The 14,540-nt window shown below is 36.4% G+C and overlaps 1 protein-coding gene across 1 annotated transcript; it reads right to left on the bottom strand.

Moving 5' to 3' along the window:
• Window positions 1-3,726: 3,726 nt before the first annotated feature.
• LOC137041910 (phospholipase B1, membrane-associated-like) lies at window positions 3,727-14,326 on the bottom strand. The gene is made up of 7 exons (XM_067418578.1): window positions 14,253-14,326; window positions 13,730-13,821; window positions 11,781-11,862; window positions 5,182-5,283; window positions 4,960-5,055; window positions 4,699-4,770; window positions 3,727-4,577 (listed from the first exon to the last, which is right to left on the bottom strand). The coding sequence occupies exons 1-7, from the start codon at window positions 14,283-14,285 to the stop codon at window positions 4,440-4,442; spliced, it is 615 nt and encodes a 204-aa protein (XP_067274679.1). The 5' UTR covers window positions 14,286-14,326; the 3' UTR covers window positions 3,727-4,439.
• Between the last annotated feature and the right edge of the window lie 214 nt (window positions 14,327-14,540).

The raw sequence follows: 14,540 nt of genomic DNA, 5'->3' as shown, positions 1-14,540 counted from the left end.
TATATATTCATAAAAATAAAAAAAGCCTGATTCAAAGGTCATAATCTAGGACAGGCCCAAACATATGGGTCAGATCTGCTTAGCAAAACTGATATTAGTCACATTCTGTATGTCAACAAATAAAATCACATTGAGATCATGTTTTCCATTAATTGTACAGTAAAATAATAAAGGAACATAAAATTCCACTTGCATTAATGTTGTCCCAATATAAGCAAGCTGAATAACAGGCTGAGATAAAGCTAGCCTACTGTATTGTTTTGCTTGACTCTTTGTGCAGAATACGAAACTTAAGTCGGCCAGTAGTGCCTGCCATTCAAAACAGAAAGTAATTTAATTAGGGACAGCATTAAACATTGGCATACACAGTAAATGATGGACCTCAGGGGACCCATATGTGATGACCCACCAAACTAATTTATTGAGCACAGTAAAGATGCATTAGAAAGAGAGTGGAGGAGATGAAAGAGAGTGAATGTGAGCAGAAAGCAGATTATTAGATGTGGGATCAGTTAACATGCAGATCTGATAAAACATTTCTGCTTAATTGTTTTTATGCCAGTTAACCTTTTACGTTTTCATAGGTTACTTTGATGGAAATAAGTATGCTTTGTTCTTGCAATAATTGTTAAATGTCCATTTAGAGTTTTTGTATCTTTTTTTTATTTTTAAAAGTGTATATTTTAGGCAGCAGACATGTTGACCACCAATTTGTGGACAGTGGTAGTTCTGGACACACTGAAATTGGATGAAAATTGAACAGTCGGTTGGAGTGCAAGTATGTGCATGTGATGCATCTAATGGCCTACAAAAACATACCACATGTAGCAATGTAAACTATTGGAGTTCTCCAATAATTTTTCCAAGCCAAGTATTTAATCAAGTTATATTAAAAGGCATAATCAATCAATAGACAGACAATCAATCAATCAGCCAATCAATCAATCAGCTTTATTTATATAGCGCTTTTACAATGACGATTGTTTCAAAGCAACTTCACAGTGTTAAACAAGACATTATTGCAACAAAATTTGATTTGATTTGTCGTTTTGGAGAAAACAGTGATGTTATCAGCTTAATTTATCATATAGCGACAATGTTGGCAGTTCAGTATTATAGTTTATAGAATTAAGTAAAACTTAATTAATTATTTGTATATTTAGTTGAATAAAATAAATTCTACATTTGTCCCTGCTGCATGTAGAAATATTCAAAACTGTGCAGTGCAGTTTCTTAGCTATACGGACAGAATATTTGTTTTTTGTTTTTAATGTAGAAACTAATGTGGATTATATTGTCTTGTTGTTTCATTTCATACAGATTATCTATAACATAATCAGAGGTTAACTACTTTCTGAGAAATGCCCATCATGTTTCACTCATCTAACAAAACCCAGTATTGTGAAAGTCATAAAACATTTTGTTTAAATAAATGCTTGCTTTCATTCTTGAGTCCATTTTTTTATTACCAATTATTAATTTATTTTAAGTGTATTTGTAATAAATAAATACATGCAATTCCTAATATACTTTACTTCTGAGAAGACAATCCCCATCAGCCTTTTCTCATTTTCTGAGACTTGATAAGTTGATTATTGATATCGAGCAAGCGAATAATGCATTAGATGTCAATAGAGTACATGCACCAGATAAGTCCCAAATTAAATATTGGTCTTCTTAAATAATGCATTTGATTTTTTTTTTTATATTAAAATTACTAAATGTAGCCACAATCAATTATCATATAAATAATACAAAATATGTGGAAAAAAAATAAAATATCTGCAAATCTGAGCATTTATTGAAAAAGTAAGGCTGCTTAAGACTGACAGCCTTGAAAGTGGGTTAGACAAAATTCTGTTTAGACAAACTGAACTAATACTTGGCTGGGATTTCTATTTCCCAGCATGCTTTACCATACATTCAAAAGGGATGCTAAAAATAAGTATTATATGATTTTGGTGTTACGGTGGAGATTTAGTGTTTAATCTTTTCATATGTTAGTTTAGAATCTGTTATGTTGGGTGTTGGGGTTTTCTCATGCTATGCTAACGTGTTATCAATTAACAAGGTAGCGTTTATCAAATTAGCTAGTTAAACCTAGCCAAGCTTGCACTACTGAAAATATTTATAAGTTATTTTCAGTATAAGTTGATATTTTTCATATAGATGTATGAATTAGCTTACTCAAATAATTACAGTTAAAAGCAATTAAAAAGTATTGGTACAACATAAAAATCTGCAAGTTCTGCTTTTTGGTGTAACCGATTGCCTCATTTTTTATTTATTTATTTTGTTCTGCAAACTTATTCAGGGGCCTATTGCACAAAACTAGGATAAGGATTAAGCCGGGATATCTTGGTGATCCTGGCTCAATTTATCCGCTAACATAAAGTTATCTTTCGTTATTGTTCTTGGTGTGAGTGTGCCTTCAGGGTACGTTTACGTGACAGCGGTGTACTAAATTTAGCATACAGATGACAAGATCAAGATATCCCGGTTTAATCCCTTATCCTAGTTTTGTGCAACAGGCCCCAGGTTCAGAGTGTACTACTTACATGAATATGCAAACTACTATTAGCATGAATAAATGAATATGCAGAATGGGCACATTATGACAGCCCAGAAAAATATCTATCTTCCTTTTTTGATTAAGTAAACTCAGCTAAGATTTGCAGATTACATTTTTCAGATTCTTCAGACGAAATCAAACAGACTGACATAACATGAACATATTTATTAAGAAAATAAATGTCAAGAAACCACAACGTAGCGGCTGGACAGATCAGACACGCAATTATTTGTTTTATTTAATAAATAATCCATTTGTGAGTTGTAGTCCCCCTCAGGACTGTAACAAGCAAAGGTCCAAGCAAGCTATGAGAAGTCCACCGATCACCAATTTTTATTCCCCCTTCTAACACTAGCCAGGTGAACCTCATGTCTTTTCTAATGCATACTGTTGTATGCATGCCTTATGATAGAATTATTAGATGTAACCAAAATAATACATCACCTCCTCATAATACAAAGTAGGTTTGTCATATTAATCAGATTATAGAGGGACACAACTCTGATCATGCAAATGAGTCTTAACAACAAGAGGTCTGACCTCTGCAAAAGTTAAAAGGGCATTATTTCAGTGACCTTCTCTTTTCTGGTTGCAGTTTGTGTGGAAAAGTCAGGAGACATCTGGTCCAACCGCAATCACCGGCATCAAAAGTCATCAAAGTTATAACCAACCATAATGTAACTTCCCATCCAGAAGAGAGGGAAACTCAACCAGTCAGACTAACATTTGTCATTCTTCAACCTAGAAGAACCTGCTGCAACTTCACCACCACTGAACAACAACCATCAAGACTTTCTTCTGAGACTGCAGATCCTGTACCCAGTAAAAAAAAGAAAAAAAAAGAATGTAATTTTGTATGGTCATGAAAATAACCTTAAGCTGATAGATGATTAATACTAAGTGTTTACAGGTAAAACAGGTTTCCTGATTGAATATTAATTATGTTATATGTTAATTTTATTAACCGATACAAATATTTATAACGTGTTATAATTAATTATTAATATTTCCTTAAACTAATTAGCTATAAATCATATAATTGTATTTTATTAAATAATATTCTTTTATTATACTTTAAATTGTGTAGGAAAGGACTTTAGGAGCTGCTAAGAACCACTATAAAAGAAAGGTTATTTGATTGGTAATGGAAAATGCAATGAGCCTTGAAGAACCCTAAGCATGTATGGAAAAGCATATTTAAAATAAAAACTTACTTTCAAAGAAAAAAAAGGAAGGAAAAGAAGTAAGTATCGCTCCTGAAAGCTTTATTTGAGAAGACCGAAAGCTCTCATGTTGCAGCATCCAAAACAAAGATCTTATTACTGTGGCCATTAGGAAGCTCTCAAACAATTTACTTTTCACAATGCTCTCAGAAGCAAAACAATCGTTCTCACTCAACATTCAAATCCTTTATCCGCACAAGCTTAATGAGTTTACAGAGTAACCTCTGGCCGTTTTTATTCAGACCACCCAGAATTAGCTGTTACCTTTCATACCTAAATTAATTATAGTAGCATTACGCAGGGCTAAATGTGGCTTTGCACCTGCTCGTGCTATTTTAGTTGGGTATATCAGAAAAGGTCATCACATTAGCATATATTGTTCTATTCTGAGGTTTCAACATTTCCATTGCAGAAACTCCACAGAGCAATTAAATATGATATTGACTGTAGTCTTAATATTTTCTGTTTTGGTAACTTGTTTTTCATATATCACTCCCCCATTATCAGTTGTATCATAGATCGTCCTGCAGTGGCTCAAGTCTCAAAATAGATCCGCAAAGGTTCACAGACTGTTACTGATATCCAGCCCAAGTAGAACATCAGGTGGGCAGACATGATGTACCACGATACTCCATATGGATGTCCTACAAGGAGGCCAGATTAACAGCCAACCACAGAGGAAGGAGAGCCAAGGCAAGCATGAGGTGGAGAACGGCTAGTCTGATGCCAGCTGATGGACCTGGCTTCTCAGCAGTAGGTCTGGTGTATATGTATGGATGACTCTAGGATTTGTCAGATTGAGCATGAAAGAAAATTAAAGGATTTAATAATGAAATTAGCAAATTAATCCAACACATCATGCAATTATAGTGACCAAAAATTATTATAAGAATAATTTCTTACCAAAGGAGGGCAAACAAGCTCAATACGGTTTGAAAAGCTCTCGACCATAAACTTCTCTCCCTCAGGTTGAAACTTGCCACAAAAAACGAGAGAAACAATTTCAGAATGACAAACTGTGCCTACATGATGGCACAGAGATAACAGAGCTTGTGGTTGTAATATACCTAAAAGGGACTGCAGTGCACGTCAACATTATATTTACATTTTTTTTTATTAAGTGGAGCTTTTTGAATTTGTTCTGAATAAAAAAAAAAGACTTACCATGTTGTTCCACAGTCCCTTGGCTAGCTCCTCGTGACCTTTCATAGTAAAGTGGAAACAGTCCGGGGTAAAGAAGCTCATGTCAATCTTCCCATTCTAATCAGGGAAAAATGTATAAAACACAAGCCTTGAACAGAACATGCATATTTTAACATAAACCTTTACGTTTAATCCTAATGCAAAGCTTAATTCATAATAAAACAAAAAGTGATCACTTCTTACTGGGAGTCTTGGAGGATCTGCCTGTTTCAGGAACGGCTGCAAAACTACAGCAAAGTCTTTCTTAAAGAAGCGGTCACTGTGCAAGAGCTGCTCCAGTGCTTTCTGAGACAAAATACATTTTGGGTAATGTATTTTACAGTGTTACATACATGTACTGTAATAATATAGTAAGTACACATACTTAGAATACTTGGTACTTAAATGTATAGTTGCACTGTAACAAAGCCAACCTAAACCTAGTCAACCTAGTGTAACTGCCTTTCCCACACAGTTTAGCACTATATATATATATATATATATATATATATATATATATATATATATATATATATATATATATATATATATATATATATATATATATATATATATATATATATATATATATATATATATATATATATATATATATATATATATATATATATATATATATACACACACACATACACACACATACATACACAGGGAGTGCAGAATTATTAGGCAAATGAGTATTTTGACCACATCATCCTCGTTATGCATGTTGTCTTACTCCAAGCTGTTTAGGCTGGAAAGCCTACTACCAATTAAGCATATTAGGCGATGTGCATCTCTGAGAAGGGGTGTGGTCTAATGACATCAACACCCTATATCAGGTGTGCATAATTATTAGGCAACTTCCTTTCCTTTGGCAAAATGGGTCAAAAGAAGGACTTGACAGGCTCAGAAAAGTCAAAAATAGTGAGATATATTGCAGGGGGGTGCAGCAGTCTTAAAATAGCCAAGCTTCTGAAGCGTGATCATCGAACAATCAAGCGTTTCATTCAAAATAGTCAACAGGGTCGCAAGAAGCGTGTGGAAAAACCAAGGCGCAAAATAACTGCCCGTGAACTGAGAAAAAAGTTAAGCGTGCAGCTGCCAAGATGCCACTTGCCACCAATTTGGCCATATTTCAGAGCTGCAACATCACTGGAGTGCCCAAAAGCACAAGGTGTGCAATACTCAGAGACATGGCCAAGGTAAGAAAGGCAGAAAGTCGACCACCACTGAACAAGACACACAAGCTGAAATGTCAAGACTGGGCCAAGAAATATCTCAAGATTTTTCTAAGGTTTTATGGACTGATGAAATGAGAGTGAGTCTTGATGGGCCAGATGGATGGGCCCGTGGCTGGATTGGTAAAGGGCAGAGAGCTCCAGTCCGACTCAGACGCCAACAAGGTGGAGGTGGAGTACTGGTTTGGGCTGGTATCATCAAAGATGAGCTTGTGGGGCCTTTTTGGGTTGAGGATGGAGTCAAGCTTAACTCCCAGTACTACTGCCAGTTTCTGGAAGACACCTTCTTCAAGCAGTGGTACAGGAAGAAGTCTGCATCCTTCAAGAAAAACATGATTTTCATGCAGGACAATGCTCCATCACACTCGTCCAAGTACTCCACAGCGTGGCTGGCAAGAAAGGGTATAAAAGAAGAAAATCTAATGATATGGCCTCCTTGTTCACCTGATCTGAACCTCATTGAGAACCTGTGGTCCATCATCAAATGTGCGATTTACAAGGAGGGAAAACAGTACACCTCTCTGAACAGTGTCTGGGAGGCTGTGGTTGCTGCTGCACGCAATGTTGATGGTGAACAGATCAAAACACTGACAGAATCCATGGATGGCAGGCTTTTGAGTGTCCTTGCAAAGAAAGGTGGCTATATTGGTCACTGATTTGTTTTTGTTTGGTTTTTGAATGTCAGAAATGTATATTTGTGAATGTTGAGATGTTATTTATTTTTACCAGTGAAACCAATATAATTGAAATGGATATAAATTTGTTTTTTGTTAAGTTGCCTAATAATTATGCACAGTAATAGTCACCTGCACACACAGATATCCCCCTAAAATAGCTAAAACTAAAACTTCCAAAAATATTCAGCTTTGATATTAATGAGTTTTTTTGTGTTCATTGAGAATATGGTTGTTGTTCAATAATAAAATTAATCCTCAAAACTCCCTGTATGTATACACTCCCTGTATGTATATGTATATATATATATATATATATATATATATATATATATATATATATATATATATATATATATATATATATATATATATATAATAATATTATATATATATACAGTCTTGTTCAAAATAATAGCAGTACAATGTGACTAACCAGAATAATCAAGGTTTTTAGTATATCTTTTATTGCTACGTGGCAAACAAGTTACCAGTAGGTTCAGTAGATTCTCAGAAAACAAACAAGACCCAGCATTCATGATATGCACGCTCTTAAGGCTGTGCAATTGGGCAATTAGTTGAAAGGGGTGTGTTCAAAAAAATAGCAGTGTCTACCTTTGACTGTACAAACTCAAAACTATTTTGTACAAACATTTTTTTTTCCTGGGATTTAGCAATCCTGTGAATCACTAAACTAATATTTAGTTGTATGACCACAGTTTTTTAAAACTGCTTGACATCTGTGTGGCATGGAGTCAACCAACTTGTGGCACCTCTCAGCTGTTATTCCACTCCATGATTCTTTAACAACATTCCACAATTCATTCACATTTCTTGGTTTTGCTTCAGAAACAGCATTTTTGATATCACCCCACAAGTTCTCAATTGGATTAAGGTCTGGAGATTGGGCTGGCCACTCCATAACATTAATTTTGTTGGTTTGGAACCAAGACTTTGCCCGTTTACTAGTGTGTTTTGGGTCATTGTCTTGTTGAAACAACCGTTTCAAGGGCATGTCCTCTTCAGCATAGGGCAACATGACCTCTTCAAGTATTTTAACATATGCAAACTGATCCATGATCCCTGGTATGCGATAAATAGGCCCAACACCATAGTAGGAGAAACATGCCCATATCATGATGCTTGCACCTCCATGCTTCACTGTCTTCACTGTGTACTGTGGCTTGAATTCAGAGTTTGGGGGTCGTCTCACAAACTGCCTGTAGCCCTTGGACCCAAAAAGAACAATTTTACTCTCATCAGTCCACAAAATGTTCCTCCATTTCTCTTTAGGCCAGTTGATGTGTTCTTTGGCAAATTGTAATCTCTTCTGCACATGCCTTTTTTTTTAACAGAGGGACTTTACGGGGGATTCTTGAAAATAGATTAGCTTCACACAGACGTCTTCTAACTGTCACAGTACTTACAGGTAACTCCAGACTGTCTTTGATCATCCTGGAGGTGATCATTGGCTGAGCCTTTGCCATTCTGGTTATTCTTCTATCCATTTTGATGGATGTCTTCCGTTTTCTTCCACGTCTCTCTGGTTTTGCTCTCCATTTTAAGGCATTGGAGATCATTTTAGCTGAACAGCCTATCATTTTTGGCACCTCTTTATAGGTTTTCCCCTCTCTAATCAACTTTTTAATCAAAGTACGCTGTTCTTCTGAACAATGTCTTGAACGACCCATTTTCCTCAGCTTTCAAATGCATGTTCAACAAGTGTTGGCTTCATCCTTAAATAGGGGCCACCTGATTCACACCTGTTTCTTCACAAAATTGATGACCTCAGTGATTGAATGCCACACTGCTATTTTTTTGAACACACCCCTTTCAACTAATTCAACTAATTGCCCAATTGCACAGCCTTAAGAGCGTGCATATCATGAATGCTGGGTCTCATTTGTTTTCTGAGAATCTACTGAACCTACTGGTAACTTGTTTGCCACGTAGCAATAAAAAATATACTAAAAACCTTGATTATTCTGGTTAGTCACATTGTACTGCTATTATTTTGAACAAGACTGTATATATATATATAGTGCTAAACTGTGTGGCAAGGCAGTTACACTATTTTAGGTTGGCTTTGTTACAGTGCAACTCCAAATACTTTCTGTACCCAGTCCACTATATATTTATTTATTCATACATATACATTATATATATATATATATATATATATATATATATATATATATATATATATATATATATATATATATATATATATATATATATATATATATATATATATATATATATATATATATATATATATATATATATATATATATATAGTGCCTTGCGAAAGTATTCGGCCCCCTTGAACTCTGCGACCTTTTGCCACATTTCAGGCTTCAAACATAATGATATAAAACTGTAATTTTTTGTAAAGAATCAACAACAACTGGGAACAATCATGAATTGGAACATGTTTGCTTTATGTTTTGGATCATTGTCTCGTTGGAAGACAAATCTCCGTCCCAGTCTCAGGTCTTTTGTAGACTGCATCAGGTTTTCTTCCAGAACAGTCCTGTATTTGGCTCCATCCATCTTACCATCAATTTTAACCATCTTCCCTGTTCCTGCTGAAGAAAAGCAGGCCCAAACCATGATGCTGACACCACCATGTTTGACAGTGGGGATGGTGTGTTCAGGTTGATGAGCTGTTGCTTTTACACCAAACTTAACGTTTTGCATTGTTGCCAAAAAGTTCGATTTTGGTTTCATCTGACCAGAGAACTTTCTTCCACATGTTTGGTGTGTCTCCCAGGTGGCTTGTGGCAAACTTTAAACGACACTTTTTATGGATATCTTTAAGAAATGGCTTTCTTTTTGCCACTCTTCCATAAAGGCCAGATTTGTGCAGTATACGACTGATTGTTGTCCCATGGACAGAGTCTCCCACCTCAGCTGTAGATCTCTGCAGTTCATCCAGAGTGATCATGGGCCTCTTGGCTGCATCTCTGATCAGTCTTCTCCTTGTATGAGCTGAAAGTTTAGAGGGATGGCCAGGTCTTGGTAGATTTGCAGTGGTCTGATACTCCTTCCATTTCAATATTATCGCTTGCACAGTGCTCCTTGGGATGTTTAACGCTTGGGAAATCTTTTTGTATCCAAATCCGGCTTTAAACTTCTCCACAACAGTATCTCGGACCTGCCTGGTGTGTTCCTTGTTCTTCATGATGCTCCCTGCACTTTAAACAGACCTCTGAGACTATCAAAGTGCAGGTGCATTTATACGGAGACTTAATTACACACAGGTGGATTCTAGGGAGGGAGGGAGGGAGGGAGGGAGGGAGGGATGAAGCATTTATATAGTGCTTTCATATGTACTACTGAAACACCCAAAGCACTTTACACTCGGGGGTCTCTCCTCAGCCACCAGCATCCACTTGGATGATGCGACGGCAGCCACAGTACGGCGCCAGTGTGCTCATCACACACCAGTGATAGGTGGAGAGGTGCAGCAAGTTTTCCACACCTGGATTTGGGGATCCTCTGCTATTCATCCTTGCAGAGCCTCTCCAATTCTGTCAGGTTGGATGGTAAACGCTGGTTGACAGACAATTTCAGGTCTCTCCAGAGATGTTCAATTGGGTTTAAGCCAGGGCTCTGGCTGGGCCATTCAAGAACAGTCACAGAGTTGTTCTGAAGCCACTCCTTCGTTATTTTAGCTGTGTGCTTAGGGTAATTGTCTCTTTAGAAGGTGAACCTTCGGCCCAGTCTGAGTTATAGAGCATTCTGGAGTAGGTTTTCGTCCAGGATATCCCTGTACTTGGCCGCATTCATCTTTCCCTCGATTGCAATCAGTTGTCCTGTCCCTGCAGCTGAAAAACACCCCCACAGCATGATGCTGCCACCACCATGCTTCACTGTTGGGACTGTATTGGACAGGTGATATTTTTCTCCAAACATACCGCTTAGAATTAAGGCCAAAAAGTTCTCTCTTGGTCTCATTAGACCAGAGAATCTTATTTCTCACCATCTTGGGAGTCCTTCAGTTGTTTTTTTAGCAAACTTTCATGTGTCTTGCACTGAGGAGAGGCTTCCGTCAGGCCACTCTGCCATAAAGCCTGACTGGTGGAGGGCTGCAGTGATGATTGACTTACTACAACTTTCTCCCATCTCCCGACTATATCCCTGGAGCTCAGCCACAGTGATCTTTAAGTTCTTCTTTACCTCTCTCACCAAGGCTCTTCTCCCCCGATAACTCAGTTTGCCCGGAGAGCCAGCTCTAAGAAGGGTTCTGGTCATCCCAAACATCTGCCATTTAAGGATTATGGAGGTCACTGTGCTCTTAGGAACCTTAAGTGCAGCAGAATTTTTTTTTAACCATGGCCAGATCTGTGTCTTGCCACAATTCTGTCTCTGAGCTCTTCAGGCAGTTCCTTTGACCTCCTGATTCTCATTTGCTCTGACATGCACTGTGAGCTGTAAGGTCTTATATAGACAGGTGTGTGGCTTTCCTAATCAAGTCCAATCAGTATAATCTAACACAGCTGGACTCAAATGAAGGTGTAGAACCATCTCAAGGATGATCAGAAGAAATGGACAACACTTGAGTTAAATATATGAGTGTCACGGCAAAGGGTCTGAATACTTAGGACATTGTGATATTTCAGTTTTTATTTTTTAATAAATCTGCAATAATGTCAACAATTCTGTGTTTTTCTGTCAATATGGGGAGCTGTATGTACATTAATGACAAAAAAGGAACCTAAATGATTTTAGCAAATGGCTGCAATATAACAAAGTGAAAAATTTAAGGGGGTTTGAATACATTTCATACCCACTAATATATATGTATGTATGTATGTATGTATGTATTTATGTATGTATGTATGTATGTATATGTATGTATAGATAACTGAAAAAACAAATCCACCTGGAATTCTAAGTTGACTCCAACCAGCTCCTTTAGATCAGCAGATCCAGCAGCTGGCTTCACCAGACAGGAGCAGAATGACCTGGAGAGATCAGAGCATTGAATATGAGAGAAATGAACATGTAGCACTAAAAGAACATAGAAGACATACAGGTGCTGGTGATATAATTAGAATACTATCATCAAAAAGTTGATTTATTTCACCAATTCCATTCAAATAAGTAAAACTTGTATATTATGTTCATTCACAGACTGATACATTTCACATGTTTATTTCTTTTATTTTTGATGATTATAACTGACAACTAACGAAAATCCAAATTCAGTATTTCAGAAAATTAGAATATTAGAATATTGTGAATAGTTCAATATTGAAGACATCTGGTGCCACACTCTAATCAGCTAATTAACTCAAAACACCTGCAAAGGCCTTTAAATGGTCTCTCAGTCTAGATCTGTAGGCTTAACAATCATGGTGAAGACTGCTGACTTGACAGTTGTACAAAAGGTAACCATTGACACCTTGCACAAGGAGGTCAAGACACAAAAGGTCATTGCAAAAGAGGCTGGCTGTTCACAGAACTGTGACCAAGCTCTTTAATAGAGAGGCGAAGGGAAGGAAAAGATATGGTAAAAAAGTGTACAAGCAATAGGGATAACCACACCTTGGAGAGGATTGTGAAACAAAACCCATTCAAAAATGTGGAGGAGATTTACAAAGAGTAGATTGCAGCTTGAGTCAATGCTTCAAGAACCACTACGCACAGACATATGCAAGACATGGGTTTCAGCTGTCGCATTCCTTGTGTCAAGCCACTCTTGAACAACAGACAGCATCAGAAGCCTCTCGCCTGGGCTAAAGATAAAAAGGACTGCTGAGTGGTCCAAAGTTATGTTCTCTGATGAAAGTAAATTTGGCATTTCCTTTGGAAATCAGGGTCCCAGAGTCCCTGGGAAGGAAGAGGAAGAGAGGAGAGGAGAGGCACACAATCCACGTTTCTTGAGGTCCAGTGTAAAGTTTCCACATTCAGTGATGGTTTAGGATGCCATGTCATCTGCTGGTGTTGGTCCACTGAGTTTTCTGAGGTCCAAGGTTCAGCCATATACCAGGATGTTTTAAAGCACTTCATGCTTCCTGTTGGTGACCAATTTTATGGAGATGCAGTTTTCATTTTCCAACAGGACTTGGCACCTGCACACAGTGTCAAAGCAACCAGTACCATGTTTAAGGACCATGGTATCCCTGCTCTTAATTGGTCAGCAAACTCGCCTGACTTTAACCCCATAGAAAATCTATGGGGTATTGTGAAGAGGAAGATGCAATATGCCAGACCCAACAATGCAGAAGAGCTGAAGGTCACTATCAGAGCAACCTGGGCTTTTATAACACCTGAGTGGTGCCACAGACTGATCAACTCCATGCCACGCTGCATTGCTGCAGTAATTCAGGCAAAAGGAGGCCCACCTAAGCATTGAGAGCGGTACATGCTCATACTTTTCATGTCCATACTTTTCAGTTGGGAAAGATTTCAAAAAATTATTTATTTGTATTGGTCTTAAGTAACATTACAATTTTCTGAGATACTGAATTTGGGATTTTCTTAGTTGTCAGTTATAATCATCAATATTAAAATAAATAAAACAATTGAAATAAATCATCAAAATTAAAATATATATTTTTAAATATATCAGTCTGTGTGTAATAAATGAATATAATATACAAGTTTCACTTTTTGATTGGAATTAGTAAAATAAATACATTTTTGATGATATTCCACCCTGAACAAACAACCACAAAAACATTCAAAAAGATTTTTTGATTTTAAAATAATTTCATATGTATTTATATTCATAATATGCATTTTGTATTTATTTTCATGCACAATTAGCATCCATGACATCACATTTTCTCCTAGCTAAGTTTTTATTTTTTATTTTTTTTCCTGTACCTCTGGAGCAGACATCCTGGGGTGGGTTTCTGTACTTCCCTCAGGGTCTCCATTGGCAGTATCTGGACCACGTTCACAATCATTCGAGGAACCTGCAAAGGTAATTTGATAGAAAATTGTTTTAATGAATTAAGTTGATCAAATAAAATCTGTAAAGTCATATTTCAGATTTCTATTTGAAATAAACACTGTTCTTTTAAACTTTATATTAATCAATGAAAACATTCTGTTTCCACAATTTTATAAACAGTTTTCAATATTGATCATAAGAAAACTGATCTGACTGTTTCTGATCATACTGAAAATTCAGTTGTCATAGCAGGAATAAAGAACATTTTAAATATATAAAAATTTAAAACAGTAATATTTTGGGAAGGTTATTGTATTTAAAATAGCTGTTTTTAACTGTATTTGTATTATAAATGCTGCCTTGGTGAGCATAAGACTTCTTAGAAAAACCCAAGCATTTGATGTAAAAATAAAATAATAAAAAAAAAAAATAATTAAAAAAAATTCTCATTACCTCATTCATCAGCATTTCCAAGGACACAGTCATGTAATGGACAAAGTTCTCCACCGAAAACAGGGACTGTGTGCATAAATAGAGGACATATATTTAGAGGCGCTATAAAAGACACTCCTAAAGGACAATATGTCTGAATAAAGAATACAGACTCTTTAAAGGTCACATTTACTAATTGCTGTTTCTAAGATCAAAACACATTTCAAGGCGAAATTGCTCAAGAGAAAGATTAAACAAGCTGTTGACGGTCATCTCTATAATGTGTTCACAATCAATTTAACATTTGTT

This window comes from Pseudorasbora parva, chromosome 15, assembly GCF_024679245.1.
Source record: "Pseudorasbora parva isolate DD20220531a chromosome 15, ASM2467924v1, whole genome shotgun sequence".
Taxonomy (NCBI): Eukaryota; Metazoa; Chordata; class Actinopteri; order Cypriniformes; family Gobionidae; genus Pseudorasbora; species Pseudorasbora parva.
The sequence above is the reverse complement of the archived record's forward strand: the minus strand, read 5'-3'. Positions and strand labels throughout refer to the sequence as shown.